A 20,502-nucleotide genomic window follows, 5' to 3' on the forward strand; every position below is an offset into this window, starting at 1 on the left:
TATGTTGAAGGTGGAATGGTTTGAATCGCTTAAAAAATGTGGGAATTGTGGCATTTTGAAAGATTGAAATGATTTGAAATGGGAATTTCATGAAATTTCGGGGAAACGGGAATTTTTTGGAAAATGTTAAAGGACTTGAATGTTCCGAATGAGTTAAAATGGTTGGTGTTGGAATTTCTCAAATCGGTTGAGAAATGTTGAAGAAGTAACATTTTTAATTGACAAATGGTATTAAGGAATTCCAGGAATTTCGGGAAAACCAGGAATTTTTCCAGTTCAAAAAACTTTTTTTTTTTTTTTTAATGAAGAGGAATGTTTGGAGGGTGGAACAGTTGAAGTGGGTTGAAAAATGTGGAAGGAGTAGTCGCCAGAAAAAAGGGTCAAAAAGGGTTTGAAAAAAAGGGAATTCTGGGAATTCCTGGAATTTTTTGGAACTTGTAAAATGATTGTTTGAATGTCTTGGAGGAGTGGAATATGTTGAAGGTGGAATGGTTTGAATTGCTTTAAAAATGTGGGAATTGTGGTACTTTGAAAGATTTCCCATTAATTTCAATGGGAATTTCAGGAAAGCGGGAATTTTTTGGAAAATGTTAAAGGACTTCACTGTTCTGAATGAGTTAAAATGGTTGGTGTTGGAATTTCTCAAATCGGTCGAGAAATGTTGAAGAAGTAACATTTTTAATTGACAAATGGTATTAAGGAATTCCAGGAATTTCGGGAAAACCGGGAATTTTGCCAGTTCAAAAAACAACTTTGTTTTTTGTCCTGATTAAGAGGAATGTTTGGACGGTAGAACAGTTTAGGTGGGTTGAAAAATGTGGAAGGAGTAGTCGACAGAAAAAAGGGTCAAAAAAGGGTTTAAAAAAAAAGGAATTCTAAGAATTCCTGGACATTTTTTGAACTTGGAAAAATGATAGTTTGAACTTCTTGGATGAGTGGAATTAGTTAAAGGTGGAATGGTTTGAATCGGTTGAAAAATGTGGGAATTGTGGTATTTGAAAGATTTCCCATTCATTTCAATGGGAATTTCATGAAATTTCGGGAAAGCGGGAACTTTTGGGAAAATGTTAAAAGACTTGAATGTTCTGAATGAGTTGGTGAAATAGGTCTAGAAATGTTGAAGTAGTAACATCTTTAATTGAGAAATGGTATTAAGGAATTCCAGGAATTTCGGGAAAACCGGGAATTTCTCCAGTTCAAAAAACAACTTCGTTTTTTAATGAAGAGGAATGTTTGGACGGTGGAACGGTTGAAGTGGGTTGAAAAATGTGGAAGGAGTAGTCGACAGAAAAAAGGGTCAAAAAAGGGTATAAAAAAAAGGGAATGCTGGGAATTCCTGGAAAAAAATTTAACTTGTAAAAATTATAGTTTGAATGTCCAGGAGGAGTGGAATATGTTGAAGGTGGAATGGTTTGAATTGCTTAAAAAATGTGGGAATTGTGGTACTTTGAAAGATTTCCCATTCATTTCAATGGGAATTTCGGGAAAGCGGGAATTTTTTTGGAAAATGTTAAAGGACTTGAATGTTCCGAATGAGTAGTTGGTGTTGGAATTTCTCAAATCGGTCGAGAAATGTTGAAGTAGTAACATTTTTAATTGATAAATGGTATTAAGGAATTCCAGCAATTTCGGGAAAACCGGGAATTTTTCCAGTTCAAAAAACAACTTTGTTTTTTTGTCCTAGTTAAGAAGAATGTTTGGACGGTGGAACGGTTGAAGTGGGTTGAAAAATGTGGTAGGAGTAGTCGCCAGAAAAAAGAGTCAAAAAAGGAATTGTGGGAATTACCGGAATTTTTTTGAAATTGTAAAAATGATAGTTTCAATTTCTTAGATAAGTGGGATATGTTGAAGGTGGAATGGTTTGAATTGGTTGAAAAATGTGGAAATGGTGGAACTTTGAAAAATGCCCCATTCATATCAATGGGAATTTCACGGAATTCCAGGAATTTTGGGAAAAACTGGAAATTTTCCAGTTCAAAAAACAACTTTGTTTTTTTTGTCCTGATTAAGAGGAATGTTTTGAAGGTGGTGTTTGAATGTCTAGGATGAGTGGAATATGTTAATGGTGAAATGGTTTGAATCGGTTAAAAAATGTGGGAATTGTGGTACTTTGAAAGATTTCCCATTCATTTCAATGGGAATTTCGGGAAAGCGGGAATTTTTTTGGAAAATGTTAAAGGACTTGAATGTTCCGAATGAGTTGGTGTTGAAATTTCTCAAATCGGTCGAGAAATGTTGAAGTAGTAACATTTTTAATTGACAAATGGTATTAAGGAATTCCAGGAAAACCGGGAATTTTTCCAGTTCAAAGAACAACTTCAGTTTTTTTCATGATTAAGAGGAATGTTTGGACGGCAGAACGGTGGAAAAATGTGGAAGGAGTAGTCGCTAGAAAAAAGGGTTTGAAAAAAAGAGGAATTCTGGGACTTCCTGGAATTTAAAAAAAAAATGATAGTTTGAATGTCCAGGATGAGTGCAATATGTTGAAGGTGGAATGGTTTGAATTGGTTGAAAAATGTGGAAAAGGTGGAAGTTTGAAAAAATGGCCTACTCATTTTGAATGGGGAAATATGTCCCGGAAAACCTGGAATTCTGGGAAATTTGGGAATGTTTGGAATTTGTCAAGGGAAATAAGCTCAACAGTTTGAAGAAGAAGAAGAATAAATAGATGATTTTTGGTGTAGAAAAGCATGTGTATTTGTATTACAAAAATGTAGAATTTAAAAAAAGTTAGAAAGTTACATAAAATAAAACATGTCGGGCGAATACGTCATATTTGTTAAATAATCATTTGAACAAACTAATACTACAACAAATCAATATATTTGAGGGGAAAACCACATCTTAAATGCATGATGTTGTAAATGTTCTTAAAAACAGTCATTTTAAGATAGCAAAGTGGGAAGCTTACAAGTAACGTCAAATGTAAGATATAAATATATATTAAGGTTCTAAGTTTACTCAAACCGAGATAAAAGGTTATTCCCAAACTTTTGACTAATTATTCCTGTCTTTAGACCTTATTTTGCAGATGTGAAGAGGTCTTTGTGTGTTCACTATTACTAAAATAATTGATAGCTGCAGCCCTACTTTGTATTTGACTTTGATACAAATGACTCATATTCGGTACAATACCGCCTCTAAAAAGTACAGGTCAAATAATAAGGACAAACTTGCAATAAGAAACATATGTTTAATGTACCGTAAGATTTTTTTTGTCAAAATAAAGCCCCTTTATTTACGCCATGGGTGGATCTACGCCTGACATCCACTGTAATGATACCAAGTACAAGAGCGTATCTAGTCGATACTACTATGATTACATCGATATTTTTTATCTTCACTTTTCTTAAAAAATTCCTATTACCGGTATGTTTATAAACTCAGGAAATACGTCCCTGGACACATGAGGACTTTGAATATGACCAATGTATGACCCTGTAACTACTTGGTATCAGATTGATACCTAAATTGGTGGTATCATCCAAAACAAATGTAAAGTATCCAAACAAGAGAAGAATAAGTGATTATTACATTTTAACAGAAGTGTAGATAGAACATGTTAAAACGGAAAATAAGCAGATATTAACAGTAAATGAACAAGTGGATTAATAATCAATTTTTACAGTTTGTCCTTTATAATTTTGACAAAATAATAGGTAGAAAAATGACACAATATGTTACTGCATATGTCAGCAGACTAATTAGGAGCCTTTGTTTGCTTACTTACTACTAAAAGACAAGTTGTCTAGTATGTTCACTATTTTATTTAAGGACTAAAATGCTCTTTGATTGCAATAAGAAACATATGTTTAATGTACCCTAATATTTTTTGTTAAAATAAAGCCAATAATGCCATTTATTGTGGTGCCCTTTATTTAGAAAAGTATCGAAATGTATTGAAATACATTATGGTACCGGTACCAAAATATTGGTATCGGGACAACCCTTATACATACATATATATATATTAGGGATGTTCAATAATGTTTTTTTGCCGATATCCGATATTCCGATATTGTCCAACTCTTTAATTACCGATACCGATGTCAACCAATACCGATATATACAGTCGTGGAATTAACACATTAGTATGCCTAATTTGGACAACCAGGTATGGTGAAGATAAGGTCCTTTTTAAAAAAAATTATAAAATAAAATAAGATAAATAAATTTAAAACATTTTCTTGAATAAAAAAGAAAGTAAAACAATATAAAAACAGTTACATAGAAACTAGTAATGAATGAAAATGAGTCAAATTAACTGTTAAAGGTTAGTACTATTAGTGGACCAGCAGCACGCACAATCATGTGTGCTTACGGACTGTATCCCTTGCAGACTGTATTGATATATATTGATATATAATGTAGGAACCAGAATATTAATAACAGAAAGAAACAACCCTTTTGTGTGAATGAGTGTAAATGGGGGAGGGAGGTTTTTTGGGTTGGTGCACTAATTGTAAGTGTTTCTTGTGTTTTTTATGTTGATTTAATTAAAAAAACAAAACAAAAAAAACAAAAAACGATACCGATAATAAAAAACCCGATATATATATATATATATATATATATGAGATGCGCGGATAGGCAATTATTTCATCCGCAACCGCATCAGAAAGTCGTCAACCATCCGCCATCCACCCGCCCTAACATTTAATCAGAACTGCATCCGCCCGCACCCGCCCGTTGTTATATATCTAATATAGACGATGCAAGGCATTATTGAGGTTATAAAGCTTTTGCCTGTTAAAGAAAGGAGACTGATCCAATGCAGCACAGACATTCGCGTGCCACGCTGTCACGGCCCAGACGCACACCAGCGCAATCATATGGGAGCCGCGCTGAGCGCACCTCCAAGCGCGTCTCGCTGCCGGCGACGGCCGGGTATGGTCCCGACGCTCCAGCGCCATCCATTTTCAGGGCTAGTTGATTCGGCAGGTGGGTTCTTACACACTCCTTAGCGGGTTCCGACTTCCATGGCCACCGCTGTCTATATCAACCAGGGTGAGCCCCACCCCTTTCGTGAGCGCACTGCGCGCGGAGTGACCCCTGTTACGCGCCCCCGGCAACGGGGGTGGCGGGCAGGTAAGCTGCGCGCGCGGAGCGCGCGGAGTGACCCCTGTTACGAGCCCCCGGCCACGGGGGTGGCGGGCAGGTAAGCTGCGCGGGCGCAGCGCGCGGAGTGACCCCTGTTACGAGCCCCCGGCCACAGGGGTGGCGAGCAGGTAAGCTGCTTACCTGCTGCGCGTGACGCCGGCCGCGGCGAAGGCGGACGAGGCGGGGTGTCGGTGCGGTGGGCGCGGTGGTGACCCTGGATGTGCGTCGGGCCCTTCTCGCGGATCGCCTCAGCTACGGCTCCCGGTCGGGCCCTCTCGGGGGAAGGGGCCTCGGTCCCGCGGACCCCGGCGAGGCGTCCCTTCTCCGCTCCGTAAAAGTGTCCATCTCTTCTTTTTTTTTTTTCTTCTGTTGTGGCATATGCTGCAGGTGCCTGCTCGTTTTTCGTATGTGGGTAACAACATTTAACTATGTATATATATTTCCGAATTGGTTTAACTGCCACCCGCCTGAATCTATTTAAAATCTTTTTTTTTTTTTTCAACCGCCCGACCCGACCCGCGGATAAAATCTAATTTTTTTAAATTTCATCCGCCCGATCCGCGGATAATCCGCGGACTCCGCGGTTGTGCCCGCAAACCGCGCATCTCTAATATATATATATACACATATACATACATATATATACATACATACATACACATATATATAAATATATATACATACACACATACATATATATATATATATATACAGTATATGTATATATATATATATATATAAATTGTTGCGTTTGGACCAGTTGTTCCTCCCAGGGAATTCAAGTCACAAGTCGCTCCCAAGCTCTTTACGACACTTAAAGCTGAGTAGAAAAACCACCAGAGACAGAATAGGTATTTTGTAATATATTTGCAAAGCTTTGCATATACATTGAGACCAGTCCAGCATAGAACATTCAATCGCGCCGCCAAGATGGTCTGCCCCCCCCGAAAAACCCTCTCCCCTCTTAAGTCTCTCTTCCTCCCACCCTGGCAGTCATGTCTCTCCAGCCAAAACACATGCCATTATCTCTCTTTCTTACATTCCTCACTCAAGGTTAAGCACACAGTTTTGCAGACAACCAAAAGACCACAATTGGAAGAAAAACACTAGCTGTTTTGTAATATGATTATGAAATAAAAGAAGTAACACTTAAATTCGGATATATGTAAATATCTGCGTCCGACAATATATATATATATATATATATATATATATACATACATATATATATATATATATATATATATATATATATATATATATATATATATATATATATATATATACACATACATATATATACATATATATATATACATACATACATACATATATATACATACATATATATATATATATATATATATATATATATATATATATATATATATATATATATACATATATATATATATATATGTATGTATATACATACATAGGGTATATGTTCGCGTACTCACTGGGCTGTTGAGGATCATGAGGCACTGGTCAAAGTGGTGATGTTCCATGGTGGAGTGGCAGTAAAGATGAGCAAGTGGATGGTCACTCCTTGATTATTATTGATATTATTATTAGTTAACACATTGTATATACATGTACAAAAAAAAAATCATTATTTTACCTTTGGATGTATGAGTTGTTCACTCCTCTGTGGTCCAGGTCGTGGCACAGAGTGGCAATCATCAGCGCCAAAACCTCTAAATCCCTCAGATCGTTCTGTCACAAAAATCATTTTAGCCTGTTATTTATCCATCCATCCATTTTCTACCGCTTGTCCTTTTCGGGGTCGCGGGGGGGTGCTGGAGCCTATCTCAGCTGCATTCGGGCGGAAGGCAGGGTACACCCTGGACAAGACGGCACTTCATCACAGGGCGCCTGCTAGAAAGCTAAAAACAACAATAATAATAATAATAATGCTTTTAATCGTCGAGACAATAAAGGCATAAGTTTACAGGTAAAAAATTGCAATATTACAATACTATTACAATATTGTTTTTGGAAAAGTTCGAGTTTGCATGAATGAAAATGTAATCTTAGAACAAAGTCGTAAGTTTGGTCATTTTTACAAGAAAAAACATAGAATTTTAAAATTGTTGTTATGAAAGAAAAACAACAACAAAAGATTGTAGCGAAAAGGAATAATTTTAAACAAATTGAGTCGTTGAAAAAGTCAGAAATTGATCATTAAAATACAAAAACAAATTAAATTTAAATGTTAATTTTATCCACCCACCTATGTTCTCTGTCGCTTGAGCTCATTAGGGTCACAGGTGAGCTACAGCCTATCATAGCCGAGAGGCGGGGTTACACCCTGAAGTGGTTCAGTGCCATTTGGGGACAGAACCTAATTGCCAATTTGATATTTTATACATAAAATGCGTAAAACTGCGAAAATAACAAGTGAAGGAAGATTACTTTTAGACTGTCAATCAACATAATCTTGTCTAATGCTACACATTACAACAATTAAAATTACTTTAAAAAAAAATTGGGCTTTATGCAGAGAGACTTAGAGCTTTTGTCCACATAATGCTCTTAAACTGAAGACATAACCTTGGAAAACTATACAGTGATTGTATTTGTGGGGGGGCGTGGCTTGCAGGGAAACGGGGTGTGCCAGGACCGGCTTTGAGATCAGCGGTAGGTGCGTAGATGACACAGCTGTGAGTGTTTGTTTAATCACCTGTCGCTCTGTCAAAGGCAGCAGTCGGGAAGGAGAAAGGGTTGTTGTTGTTGTTGTTGTTGGTGATGGCGGTTGGTAACACACGGGCACGAATAAGAGCGAGAACAAGACAGACGACACTCCAGGAGAAACCATTCACGTGCTCGAGCGAGAAGGAGACGGACAGAAAATGACTGAAAAAGGTCCCAACGAATATTTATTGCAAAATAAATTATTGTTCGCCAAGATGAATGCAGCTGTCATGTCCGTCATTGGTGGTCCAAGGAACCCGGAGGGGCGAGACCTCCACAGTATTGTAATGTGATCATATTATATATTAATAATGTAAGTAACCATTTATAAGGATAGACACTTTTATACATTGTTACTGTAGGATTGCTTACCATTGGAAGGTAAGTAACTTTGTTATACTAAATAAATCAAGAAACAAAAAATTTTATGAAGTAATTTCCGTAAGCAAAAATTTAACTTCAATATATATTCAATATATATACATATATATATATATATATATATATATATATATATATATATACAAACCCCGTTTCCATATGAGTTGGGAAATTGTGTAAGATGTAAATATAAACGGAATACAATGATTTGCAAATCATTTTTAACCCATATTCAGTTGAATGTGCTACAAAGACAACATATTTGATGTTCAAACTGAAAAACTTTTTTTTTTGTGCAAATAATCATTAACTTTAGAATTTGATGCCAGCAACACGTGACAAAGAAGTTGGGAAAGGTGGCAATAAATACTGATAAAGTTGAGGAATGCTCATCAAACACTTATTTGGAACATCCCACAGGTGAACAGGCAAATTGGGAACAGGTGGGTGCCATGATTGGGTATAAAAGTAGATTCCATGAAATGCTCAGTCATTCTCAAACAAGGATGGGGCGAGGGTCACCACTTTGTCAACAAATGCGTGAGCAAATTGTTGAACAGTTTAAGAAAAATCTTTCTCAACCAGCTATTGCAAGGAATTTAGGGATTTCACCATCTACGGTCCGTAATATCATCAAAGGGTTCAGAGAATCTGGAAAAATCACTGCACATAGCAGCTAAGCCCGTCACCTTCGATACCTCAGGCTGTACTGCATCAACAAGCGACATCAGTGTGTAAAGGATATCACCACATGGGCTCAGAAACACTTCAGAAACCCACTGTCAGTAACTATAGTTGGTCTCTACATCTGTAAGTGCAAGTTAAAACTCTCCTATGCAAGGCGAAAACCGTTTATCAACAACACCCAGAAACGCCGTCGGCTTCGCTGGGCCTGAGCTCATCTAAGATGGACTTATACAAAGTAGAAAAGTGTTCTGTGGTCTGACGAGTCCACATTTCAAATTATTTTTGGAAACTGTGGACGTCGTGTCCTCCAGACCAAAGAAAAAAAGAACCATCCGGATTGTTATAGGCGCAAAGTTGAAAAGCCAGCATCTGTGATGGTATGGGGGTGTATTAGTGCCCAAGACATGGGTAACTTACACATCTGTGAAGGCGCCATTAATGCTGAAATGTGCATACAGGTTTTGGAGCAACGTATGTTGCCATCTAAGCAACGTTACCATGGACGCCCCTGCTTATTTCAGCAAGACAATGCAAAGCCACGTGTTACATCAACGTGGCTTCAAAGTAAAAAAGTGCGGGTACTAGACTGGCCTGCCTGTAGTCCAGACCTGTCTCCCATTGAAAATGTGTGGCACATTATGAAGCCTAAAATACCACAACGGAGACCCCCGGACTGTTGAACAACTTAAGCTGTACATCAAGCAAGAATGGGAAAGAATTACACCTGAGAAGCTTAAAAAAATGTGTCTCCTCAGTTCCCAAACGTTTACTGAGTGTTGTTAAAAGGAAAGGCCATGTAACACAGTGGTGAACATGCCCTTTCCCAACTACTTTGGCACGTGTTGCAGCCATGAAATTCTAAGTTAATTATTATTTACAAAAAAAAATTAAAGTTTATGAGTTTGAACATCAAATATGTTGTCTTTGTAGTGCATTCAATTGAATATAGGTTGAAAATGATTTGCAAATCATTGTATTCCGTTTATATTTACATCTAACACAATTTCCCAACTCATATGGAAACGGGGTTTGTATATATATATATATATATATATATATATATATATATATACTTTCTTTTTCAGTACTTGTCCGTGTTGATGGGCTCATATTGCCCATATGATTTGATAGCTGGAATATTCCCACAATGGGACATTTGGCTTTGTAATCATATTTGTTTTCCTCCAAACTTTAGTTACCTTCCGCCCACTGAGACAAAGATTGTGGATGACTGAAAAGAGGGCTCACTGCGTTCAGTTAATTCTACTGTTGAATAAAGGCGCTCAGGTGCTGAGAGTGATGCACAGAGTGAGAAAAAAAACAACTAACCTCAGCCCCTTGCGGGCATGAAATCGCACTAATTAAAACCTTGATGTGGATTAATATTCACTTGTGACTGTGAGGCCAACATAACGCACTAAACTATAATATAGAAAAATATAGTTGTTGTTTTTGTTTTTTTTTCATTTTAAGGGTTGCTATACGTTTAGAAAAAAGAAAGTCAGAACAAATATAAATTATGATTTTAAAAAGTATTTTTATTACGAGTGCAACAGCAGTTTTATCATCTAGGGCAGTCTTCAAATAGTCACATCTTCGGGAATGAAACCCTTCTTCTACCTTAAAGAGGGACTGCACTTTTTGGGGGGAATTTTGCTTATGGTTGACAATCATGATGAGAAGACATGGTATTTACTGTAGCTCTTTTCTTGTCAGTTCCAGGTTTTATCAAAGTATCCCAATTCGTTGGGTTATATTCTCAGCCATCTCCTTTTTCAGGTGAGAGGCATGATTTATGATCCAAAATAAAGTTACAAGGAGCAGGGAAGCGAGGAAGCAGCAGACCACACAATGATCATACTTGCCAACCTTGAGACCTCCGAAGTCGGGAGGTGGGGGGGGCCAGGGTTGAGGTGGGCGGGGTTTGGTGGTAGCGGGGGTGTATATTGTAGCGTCCCGGAAGAGTTAGTGCTGCAAGGGGTTCTGGGTATTTGTTCTGTTGTGTTTATGTTGTGTTACGGTGCGGATGTTCTCCCCAAATGTGTTTGTCATTCTTGTTTGGTGTGGGTTCACAGTGTGGCACATATTTGTAACAGTGTTAAAGTTGTTTATATGGCCACCCTCAGTGTGACCTGTATGGCTGTTGACCAAGTATGAGTTGCATTCACTTGTGTGTGTGTAGAAGCTGCATATATTATGTGACCGGGCCGGCACGCTGTTTGTATGGAGGAAAAGCGGACGTGACGACAGGTTGTAGAGGACGCTAAAGGCAGTGCCTTTAAGGCACGCCCCCAATAATGTTGTCCGGGTGGAAATCGGGAGAATGGTTACTCCGGGAGATTTTCGGGAGGGGCACTGAAATTTGGGAGTCTCCCAGAAAAATCGGGGGGTTGAAACCGATAATTTCCGATAATACAAACCCTGTTTCCATATGAGTTAGGAAATTGTGTTAGATGTAAATATAAACGGAATACAATGATTTGCAAATCATTTTCAACCCATATTCAATTGAATGCACTACAAAGACAAGATATTTGATGTTCAAATTCATAAACTTTTTTTTTTTTTGCAAATAATAATTAACTTAGAATTTCATGCCTGCAACACGTGCCAAAGTAGTTAGGAAAGGGCATGTTCACCACTGTGTTACATGGCCTTTCCTTTTAACAACACTCAGTAAACGTTTGGGAACTGAGGAGACACATTTTTTAAGCTTCTCAGGTGGAATTCTTTCCCATTCTTGTTTGATGTACAGCTTAAGTTGTTCAACAGTCCGGGGGTCTCCGTTGTGGTATTTTAGGCTTCAAAATGCGCCACACATTTTCAATGGGAGACAGGTCTGGACTACAGGCAGGCCAGTCTAGTACCCGCACTCTTTTACTATGAAGCCACGTTGATGTAAGACGTGGCTTGGCATTGTCTTGCTGAAATAAGCAGGGGTGTCCATGGTAATGTTGCTTGGATGGCAACATATGCTCCAAAAGCTGTATGTACCTTTCAGCATTAATGGCGCCTTCACAGATGTGTAAGTTACCCATACCTTGGGCACTAATACACCCCCATACCATCACAGATGCTGGCTTTTCAACTTTGCGCCTATAACAATCCGGATGGTTCTTTTCCTCTTTGGTCCGGAGGACACGACGTCCACAGTTTCCAAAAACAATTTGAAATGTGGACTCGTCAGACCACAGAACATTTTTCCACTTTGTATCAGTCCATCTTAGATGAGCTCAGGCCCAGCGAAGCCGACGTCGTTTCTGGGTGTTGTTGATAAACGGTTTCCCCCTTGCATAGGAGAGTTGTAACTTGCACTTACAGATGTAGCGACCAACTGTAGTTACTGACAGTGGGTTTCTGAAGTGTTCCTGAGCCCATGTGGTGATATCCTTTACACACTGATGTCGCTTGTTGATGCAGTACAGCCTGAGAGATCGAAGGTCACAGGCTTAGCTGCTTACGTGCAGTGATTTCTCCAGATTCTCTGAACCTTTTGATGATATTACGGACCGTAGATGGTGAAATCCCTAAATTCCATGCAATAGCTCGTTGAGAAAGGTTTTTCTTAAACTGTTCAACAATTTGCTCACGTATTTGTTGACAAAGTGGTGACCCTCGCCCCATCCTTGTTTGTGAATGACTGAGCATTTCATGGAATCTACTTTTATACACAATCATGGCACCCACCTGTTCCCAATTAGCCTGCACACCTGTGGGATGTTCCAAATAAGTGCTTGATGAGCATTCCTCAACTTTATCAGTATTTATTGCCACCTTTCCCAACTTCTTTGTCACGTGTTGCTGGCATCAAATTCTAAAGTTAATGATTATTTGGAAAAAAAAAAAAAGTTTATCAGTTTGAACATCAAATATGTTGTCTTTGTAGCATATTCAACTGAATATGGGTTGAAAATGATTTGCAAATCATTGTATTCCGTTTATATTGACATCTAACACAATTTCCCAACTTATATGGAAACGGGGTTTGTACATTTTAAAGCATTTATCGGCCGATAATATCGGACATCTCTAGTATTTACTGCAGCTCTTTTCGTGTCAAGTATCCCAACTTGTTGGATTATATTCTCAGCCATCTACTTTTTCAGGTGAGAGGCATGATTTATGATCCAGAATAAACTTGCAGGGAAGCGAGGAAGCAGCACACCACACAATGATGTAAACATTGGCACACAGGAAGTGATCATGGCGCCGCTATAAATAGTTGGTCTGCGTGAGCACTCATAATAACAATATCACTAATGTTAATATTCAAGTCACCAAATGTAAATGGAGTATTGTTGGCGCTTTTTGGATGTTTATTTATTGGATTATATGGGCGGAATAGAGGACCTCCCATTGGCTCTACTGGAAGCAGACTTTTATTTACGTTGATTTAATATCTTAGACTTAGACTTCCTTTTACTGTCATTCAAATTTGAACTGTACAGTACAGATAAGAACGAAATGTTGTTGCATTAGCTAGTTGTATTGCAGGATAAAAGACCAATAAGGTGCAGATATAAATAAATAGATTACTGTACAGATAAATGTATTGCACTTTTGCATATGCATCCACGTTTATGGATGTATGTTACATTGTCTTTATATCTGGAATGCATTAAAAAAATACATCCGTTGTCATGTCATAATGATTGGGCAAAATTCCAAAAAATCCACTGTAATGATACCAAGTACAAGAGCGTATCAAGTCGATACTACTACGATTATATTGATATTTTTTATTGTCTTTTTTCATGTTTTTTTTAAATTCATATTATGTTTATTAACTCAGGAAATATGTCCCTGGACACAGGAGGACTTTAAATATGACCAATGTATGATCCTGTAACTACTCGATCCTAAATTTGTGGTATCATCCAAAACAAATGTAAAGTATCCAAACAACAGAAGAATAAGTGATTATTACATTTTAACAGAAGTGTAAATAGAACGGAAAATAAGCAGATATTAACAGTAAATGAACAAGTGGATTAATAATACATTTTTACAGTTTGTCCTTTATAATTTTAACAAAATAATAGAATGAGAAATGACACAATATGTTACTGCATACGTCAGGAGACTAATTAGGAGCCTTTGTTTGTTTACTTACTGCTAAAAGACAAGTTGTCTAGTATGTCCCCTATTTTATTTAAGGACAACATTTTTCTATGATTTCAATAAGAAACATATGTTTCATGTATCCTAATATTTTTTTGTTAAAACAAAGCCAATAATGCAATTTCTGTGGTCTCCTTTATTTGGAAAAGTATAAAAAGTATTGAAATACATTTTGGTACTGGTACCAAGACAACCCTAATACCTATATTATGTAAATATTACGTATATATGTTATATTTTATATCGCTATATTTAGTCTATTTATACCTGCATTGTCCTTTCCATCCTTACACTTTCCATCATTGTAACTGAGCTACTGTGTTGAACAATTTCCCTTGTGTATCATTAAAGTTTGTCTAAGTCTAATGTATATATATATATATATATATATATATATATATATATATATATATATATATATATATATATACATACATAGGGTATATGTTCGCAAAGTGGTGATGTTCCACGGTGGAGTGGCAGTAAAGATGAGCAAATTAGGGACCGCAATGTCCCTTTGGGACAGAGGACCCGACCTATTGTAATTGTAAGGTTTTATTATTATTATACCGGCCGCCTCTTTGAGCTGTAATTTGACCCCCTTAACATGCTTCAAAACTCACCAAATTGGACACACACATCAGGACTGGCGAAAATATTATAAAAAAACAAACCCCAAAACTCAAAATTGCGCTCTAGCGCCCCCTAGGAAAAAACACAGACAAAACTGCCTATAACTTCCATTAAGAATGTCGTAGAGACATGAAACAAAAACCTCTATGTAGGTCCCACTTAGACCTAGATTTCATCCACTGACATCCTTCAGCAAAAATCAACAGGAAGTTGGCAATTTGCCCTTCAAAACAAACGTTTTGGAAAAACGGTCACTTTTGCCTCTTTGAGCTGTAATTTGACCCCCTTAACATGCTTCAAAACTCACCAAATTGAACACACTTATCAGGACTGGCGAAAATTGCCATCTAATAAAAATAAAAAAATAAAAAAACTCAAAATTGCGCTCTAGCGCCCCCTAGGAAAAAACACAGACAAAACTGCCTATAACGTCCAGTAGGATTAGGAATGTTGTAGAGACATGAAACAAAAATCTCTATGTAGGTCTCACTTAGACCTAGATTTCATACACTGACATCCTTCAGCAAAAATCAACAGGAAGTTGGCAATTTGCCCTTCAAAACAAAAGTTTTGGAAAAACGGTCACTTTTGCCTCTTTGAGCTGTAATTTGACCTCCTTGACATGCTTCAAAACTCACCAAACTGGACACACACATCAGGACTGGCGAAAATTGCAACCTAATAAAAAAAAATTAAAAAAAAACTCAAAATTGCGCTCTAGCGCCCCCTAAGAAGAAAACACAGACAAAACTGCTCCTAGGAAGAAAACACAGACAAAACTGCCTGTAACTTCCCGTCGTAGAGACATGAAACAAAAACCTCTATGTCATGTCTGTGTGATCATGTTTTGTTTGGCCATGTGCTTTTTTTGGATTTTGTCAGTTCCTGTTTTTTCACTCCCTGTTTTGTTTCCATGACAACCCATTAGTTTTCACCTGTCCTCATGTCACACACCTGATTTATTTGCACTCACGCACCTGTTGTTAATCATGTCTGTGTTATTTAAGCTTTTCATTTTCTGTTGGTCGGCCTGGCGACATCACATTCATGCTGCTCTTTGCTTCCGCAAGTAAGTTGTGTTTATTTATGCCACAGTTAGTGTCTTTTGTTTTGCCATGTTCATAGTTATGCATAGTCCAAGTTTTTGTTCCCTGCGTTAAGTTTTGTGCCTCCACTGTGAGCGCCTTTTGTTTGTTCGTTTTTTGAGTGTTAAAATTAAATATGTATTTACCTTCAGGCCATGTCCGGTCCAAATCATTTGCACCATGGGAAAACAAACCACGTCAAAGTCCAAGTCTTAAATTGACAAACCCCAGCAAAAATCAACAGAAAGTTTGCAATACCCCCTTCAAAACAAAAGTTTTGTAAAAACTGGTCACCTTTTTTCAAACATTATCTCCTCTGAGCGCGTTTGTCGTGTCGGCTTCAAACTAGCACAGGAGAGAGATTGAACCCTTCTGATTAAAATTTGACGAAAGAGTTTTAATTACTGCTCCGGTTTGGATTTTATGTGCCGTCAAAGTCGATCCCGTCCATCGCTGCTTGCAGCTTTAATTGATATTATTATTGCACTTTTGCATATGCATCCACGCTTATGGATGTATGTTATATTGTCTTTATATCTAGAATGCATTAAAAAAAAATACATCCGTTGTCATGTCATAATGATTGGGCAAAATTCCAAAAAAAGTGAGGTTCCCCTTTAAGTACCTGAGTACAGCAGGTGTGTTAGGAGGAAGCTGGATTGCGTTCATCATTAGTAAAAGACGCTTGTGTACAAACAAAGAGTTTTTAGAGAGAGAGAGGATTTTGGTCCGACATGTTTTGGCGTGCCATAATCTTTCTCTCTAAAATTGATGAGTCCGCACACATTCTAAGGATAGTGTTGGTAAGATGTTTCTAGGGCTTGTCGGACAGGGACCACGGTGGCGCCAGTGGAAGTCACTGGAAATTCCATCAACTTTGATGTCGAGGGCCATATTAAACTTTCCAATCTCCACTATGTTTATTTGTTCATCGGAGGAAAAAGCAGCAAATGAGATCTCGGTTTTGTTTACTTTAACGAGAGTATATGACATCACCCTATACCAGCTAGATTTACATTATGTGACATTGCACTGACACCTAGGGGCCAGTCAGTTTACACCAGTATCATTACAATGTGTTTACTTTAAAAAACAATGCTATATATTCTTTAGACCAGGGACGTCAAACATGCGGCGAACCGGTTCAATCCGCCCTGCAAGACAATAATAATTAGCTGCATTTTTTAATGAAAGAAACTGCTGTTCTAAATGTGTCCACTGGATGTCGCAATAGTACAAAACCCCAAACCAGTGAAGATGGCACGTTGTGTAAATTGTAAATAAAAACAGAATACAATTATTTGCAAATCCTTTTCAACTTATATTCAATTGAATAGACTGCAAGATACTTAACGTTCGAACTGGTGAACGTTGTTATTTTTTGCAAATATTAGCTCATTTGGAATGTCATGCCTGTAACATGTTTCAAAAAAGTGGCATAAAAGACTGAAAAAGTTGAGGAATGCTCATCAAAGACTTATTTGGAACATCCCACAGGTGAACAGGCTAATTGGGAACAGGTGGGTGCCATGATTGGGTATAAAAGTAGATTCCATGAAATGCTCAGTCTTTCACAAACAAGGATGGGGCGAGGGTCACCACTTTGTCAACAAATGCGTGAGCAAATTGTTGAACAGTTTAAGAACAACATTTCTCAACCAGCTATGGCAAGGAATTTAGGGGTTTCACCATCTACGGTCCGTAATATCATCAAAAGGTTCAGAGAATCTGGAAAAATCACTGCACGTAAGCGTAATAAACATTGAATGCCCGAGACCTTGGATCCCTCAGGCGGTACTGCATCAAAAAGTGTGTAAAGGATATCACCACATGGGCTCAGGAACACTTCAGAAAACCACTGTCAGTAACTACAGTTGGTCGCTACATCTGTAAGTGCAAGTTAAAACTCCACTATGCAAAGCCAAAGCCATTTATCAACAACACCCAGAAACGCTTCGCTGGGCCCGAGCTCATCTAAGATGGACTCATGCAAAGTGGAAAAGTGTTCTGTGGTTTGACGAGTCCACATTTCAAATTTTTTTGGAAACTGTGGACGTTCTGTTCTCCGGACCAAAGAGGAAAAGAACCATCCGGACTGTTATAGGCGCAAAGTTGAAAAGCCAGCATCTGTGATGGTATGGGGGTGTATTAGTGCCCAAGACATGGATACCTTACACATCTGTGAAGGAACCATTAAGGCTGAATGGTACATACAGGTTTTGGAGCAACTTATGTTGCCATCTAAGCAACGTCTTTTTCATGGACGCCCCTGCTTATTTCAGCAAGACAATGCCAAGCCACGTGTTACATCAACGTGGCTTCGTAGTAAAAGAGTGCGGGTACTAGACTGGCCTGCCTGTAGTCCAGACCTGTCTCCCATTGAAAATGTGTGGCGCATTATGAAGCCTAAAATACCACAACGGAGACCCCCGGACTGTTGAACAACTTAAGCTGTACATCAAGCAAGAATGGGAAATAATTCCACCTGAGAAGCTTAAAAAATGTGTCTCCTCAGTTCCCAAACGTTTACTGAATGTTGTTAAAAGGAAAGGCCATGTAACACAGTGGTGAACATGCCCTTTCCCAACTACTTTGGCACGAGTTGCAGCCATGAAATTCTAAGTTAATTTTTTTGGAAAAAAAAAAATAAAGTTTATGAGTTTGAACATCAAATATGTTGTCTTTGTAGTGCATTCAATTGAATATGGGTTGAAAATGATTTGCAAATCATTGTATTCCGTTTATATTTACATCTAACACAATTTCCCAACTCATATGGAAACGAGGTTTGTACATATATACTTATATACTTATACTGGCTCACCTGCACTGGCTTCCTGTGCACTTAAGATGTGAATAAGGTTTTACTACTTACGTATAAAATACTACACGGTCTAGCTCCATCCTATCTTGCTGATTGTATTGTACCATATGTCCCGGCAAGAAATCTGCGTTCAAAGAACCCCGGCTTATTAGTGATTCCCAGAGCCCCCAAAAAAGTCTGCGGGCTATAGAGCGTTTTCTATTCGAGCTCCAGTACTCTGGAATGCCCTCCCGGTAACAGTTAGAGATGCTACCTCAGTAGAAGCATTTAAGTCCCATCTTAAAACTCATGTGTATACTCTAGCCTTTAAATAGACCCCCTTTTTAGACCAGTTAATCTGCCGTTTATTTTATTTTCTCCTCTGCCCCCCTCTCCCATGTGGAGGGGGAGTTACACAGGTGGTCATGGATGAAGTGCTAGCTGTCCAGAGTCGGGACCCGGGGTGGACCGCTCGCCTGTGCATCGGTTGGGGACATCTCTGCGCTGCTGACCCGTCTCCGCTCGGGATGGTTTCCTGCTGGCCCCACTATGGACTGGACTCTTACTATTATGTTAGATCCACTATGGACTGGACTCTCACTATTATGTTAGATCCACTATGGACTGGACTCTCACTATTATGTTAGATCCACTATGGACTGGACTCTCACTATTATGTTAGATCCACTATTGACTGGACTCTCACTATTATGTTAGATCCACTATGGACTGGACTCTCACTATTATGTTAGGTCCACTATGGACTGGACTCTCACTATTATGTTAGATCCACTATGGACTGGACTCTCACTATTATGTTAGATCCACTATGGACTGGACTCTCACTATTATGTTAGATCCACTATGGACTGGACTCTCACTTTTATGTTAGATCCACTATGGACTGGACTCTTACTATTATGTTAGATCCACTATGGACTGGACTCTCACTATTATGTTAGATCCACTATGGACTGGACTCTCACTTTTATGTTAAATCCACTATGGACTGGACTCTCACTATTATGTTAGATCCACTATGGACTGGACTCTCACTATTATGTTAGATCCACTATGGACTGGACTCTCACTATTATGTTAGATCCACTATGGACTGGACTCTCACTATTATGTTAGATCCACCATGGACTGGACTCTCACTACTATGTTAGATCCACTATGGACTGGACTCTCACTATTATGTTAGATCCACTATGGACTGGACTCTTACTATCATGTTAGATCCACTATGGACTGGACTCTCACTATTATGTTAGATTCACTATGGACTGGACTCTCACTATTATGTTAGATCCACTATGGACTGGACTCTCACTATTACGTTAGATCCACTATGTACTGGACTCTCACTATTATGTTAGATCCACTATGGACTGGACTCTCACTATTATGTTAGATCCACTATGGACTGGACTCTCACTATTACGTTAGATCCACTATGTACTGGACTCTCACTATTATGTTAGATCCACTATGGACTGGACTCTCACTATTACGTTAGATCCACTATGTACTGGACTCTCACTATTATGTTAGATCCACTATGGACTGGACTCTCACTATTATGTTAGATCCACTATGGACTGGACTCTAACAATATTATGCTAGACCCACTCGACGTCCTAGAGGGGGGATCACCCACATCTGCGGTCCTCTCCAAGATTTCTCATTGTCATCCCACTGGGTTGAGTTTATCCTTGCCCTTATGTGGGATCTGAACCGAGGATGTCGTTGTGGCTTGTGCAGCCCTTTGAGACACTTGTGATTTAGGGCTATATAAGTAAACATTGATTGATTGATTGTTGTGCACAATTTTGCACAACCTGCTTCTTCTTTGCAGTTAGCATTACTCTGAAACAGAAGTGGCCGGAGAGAAGGAAGTCTGGGCTTCTCTGCTTAGGCTGCTGCCCCCGAAACACTGACCCGACTCCAGATAAATAGAAAAAGATGGATGGAGTTGCAACATGCGGTACTTTC

At 38.5% G+C, this 20,502-nt stretch overlaps 1 protein-coding gene across 2 annotated transcripts in view; it reads right to left on the reverse strand.

Moving 5' to 3' along the window:
- The window catches only part of pde5ab (phosphodiesterase 5A, cGMP-specific, b), a 217,778-nt gene that overhangs the window by 44,306 nt on the left and 152,970 nt on the right, over window positions 1-20,502 (reverse strand). For both annotated transcript variants that reach the window (XM_061961218.2, XM_061961217.2), the window contains exons 15-16: window positions 6,722-6,816; window positions 6,561-6,648 (exon numbers count right to left, since the gene is read on the reverse strand). In XM_061961218.2, the coding sequence (XP_061817202.1) occupies window positions 6,561-6,648; window positions 6,722-6,816 (183 nt within the window). The remainder of the gene's footprint in view (window positions 1-6,560; window positions 6,649-6,721; window positions 6,817-20,502) is intronic.

Source organism: Nerophis lumbriciformis, linkage group LG05 (assembly GCF_033978685.3).
Source record: "Nerophis lumbriciformis linkage group LG05, RoL_Nlum_v2.1, whole genome shotgun sequence".
NCBI lineage: Eukaryota > Metazoa > Chordata > Actinopteri > Syngnathiformes > Syngnathidae > Nerophis > Nerophis lumbriciformis.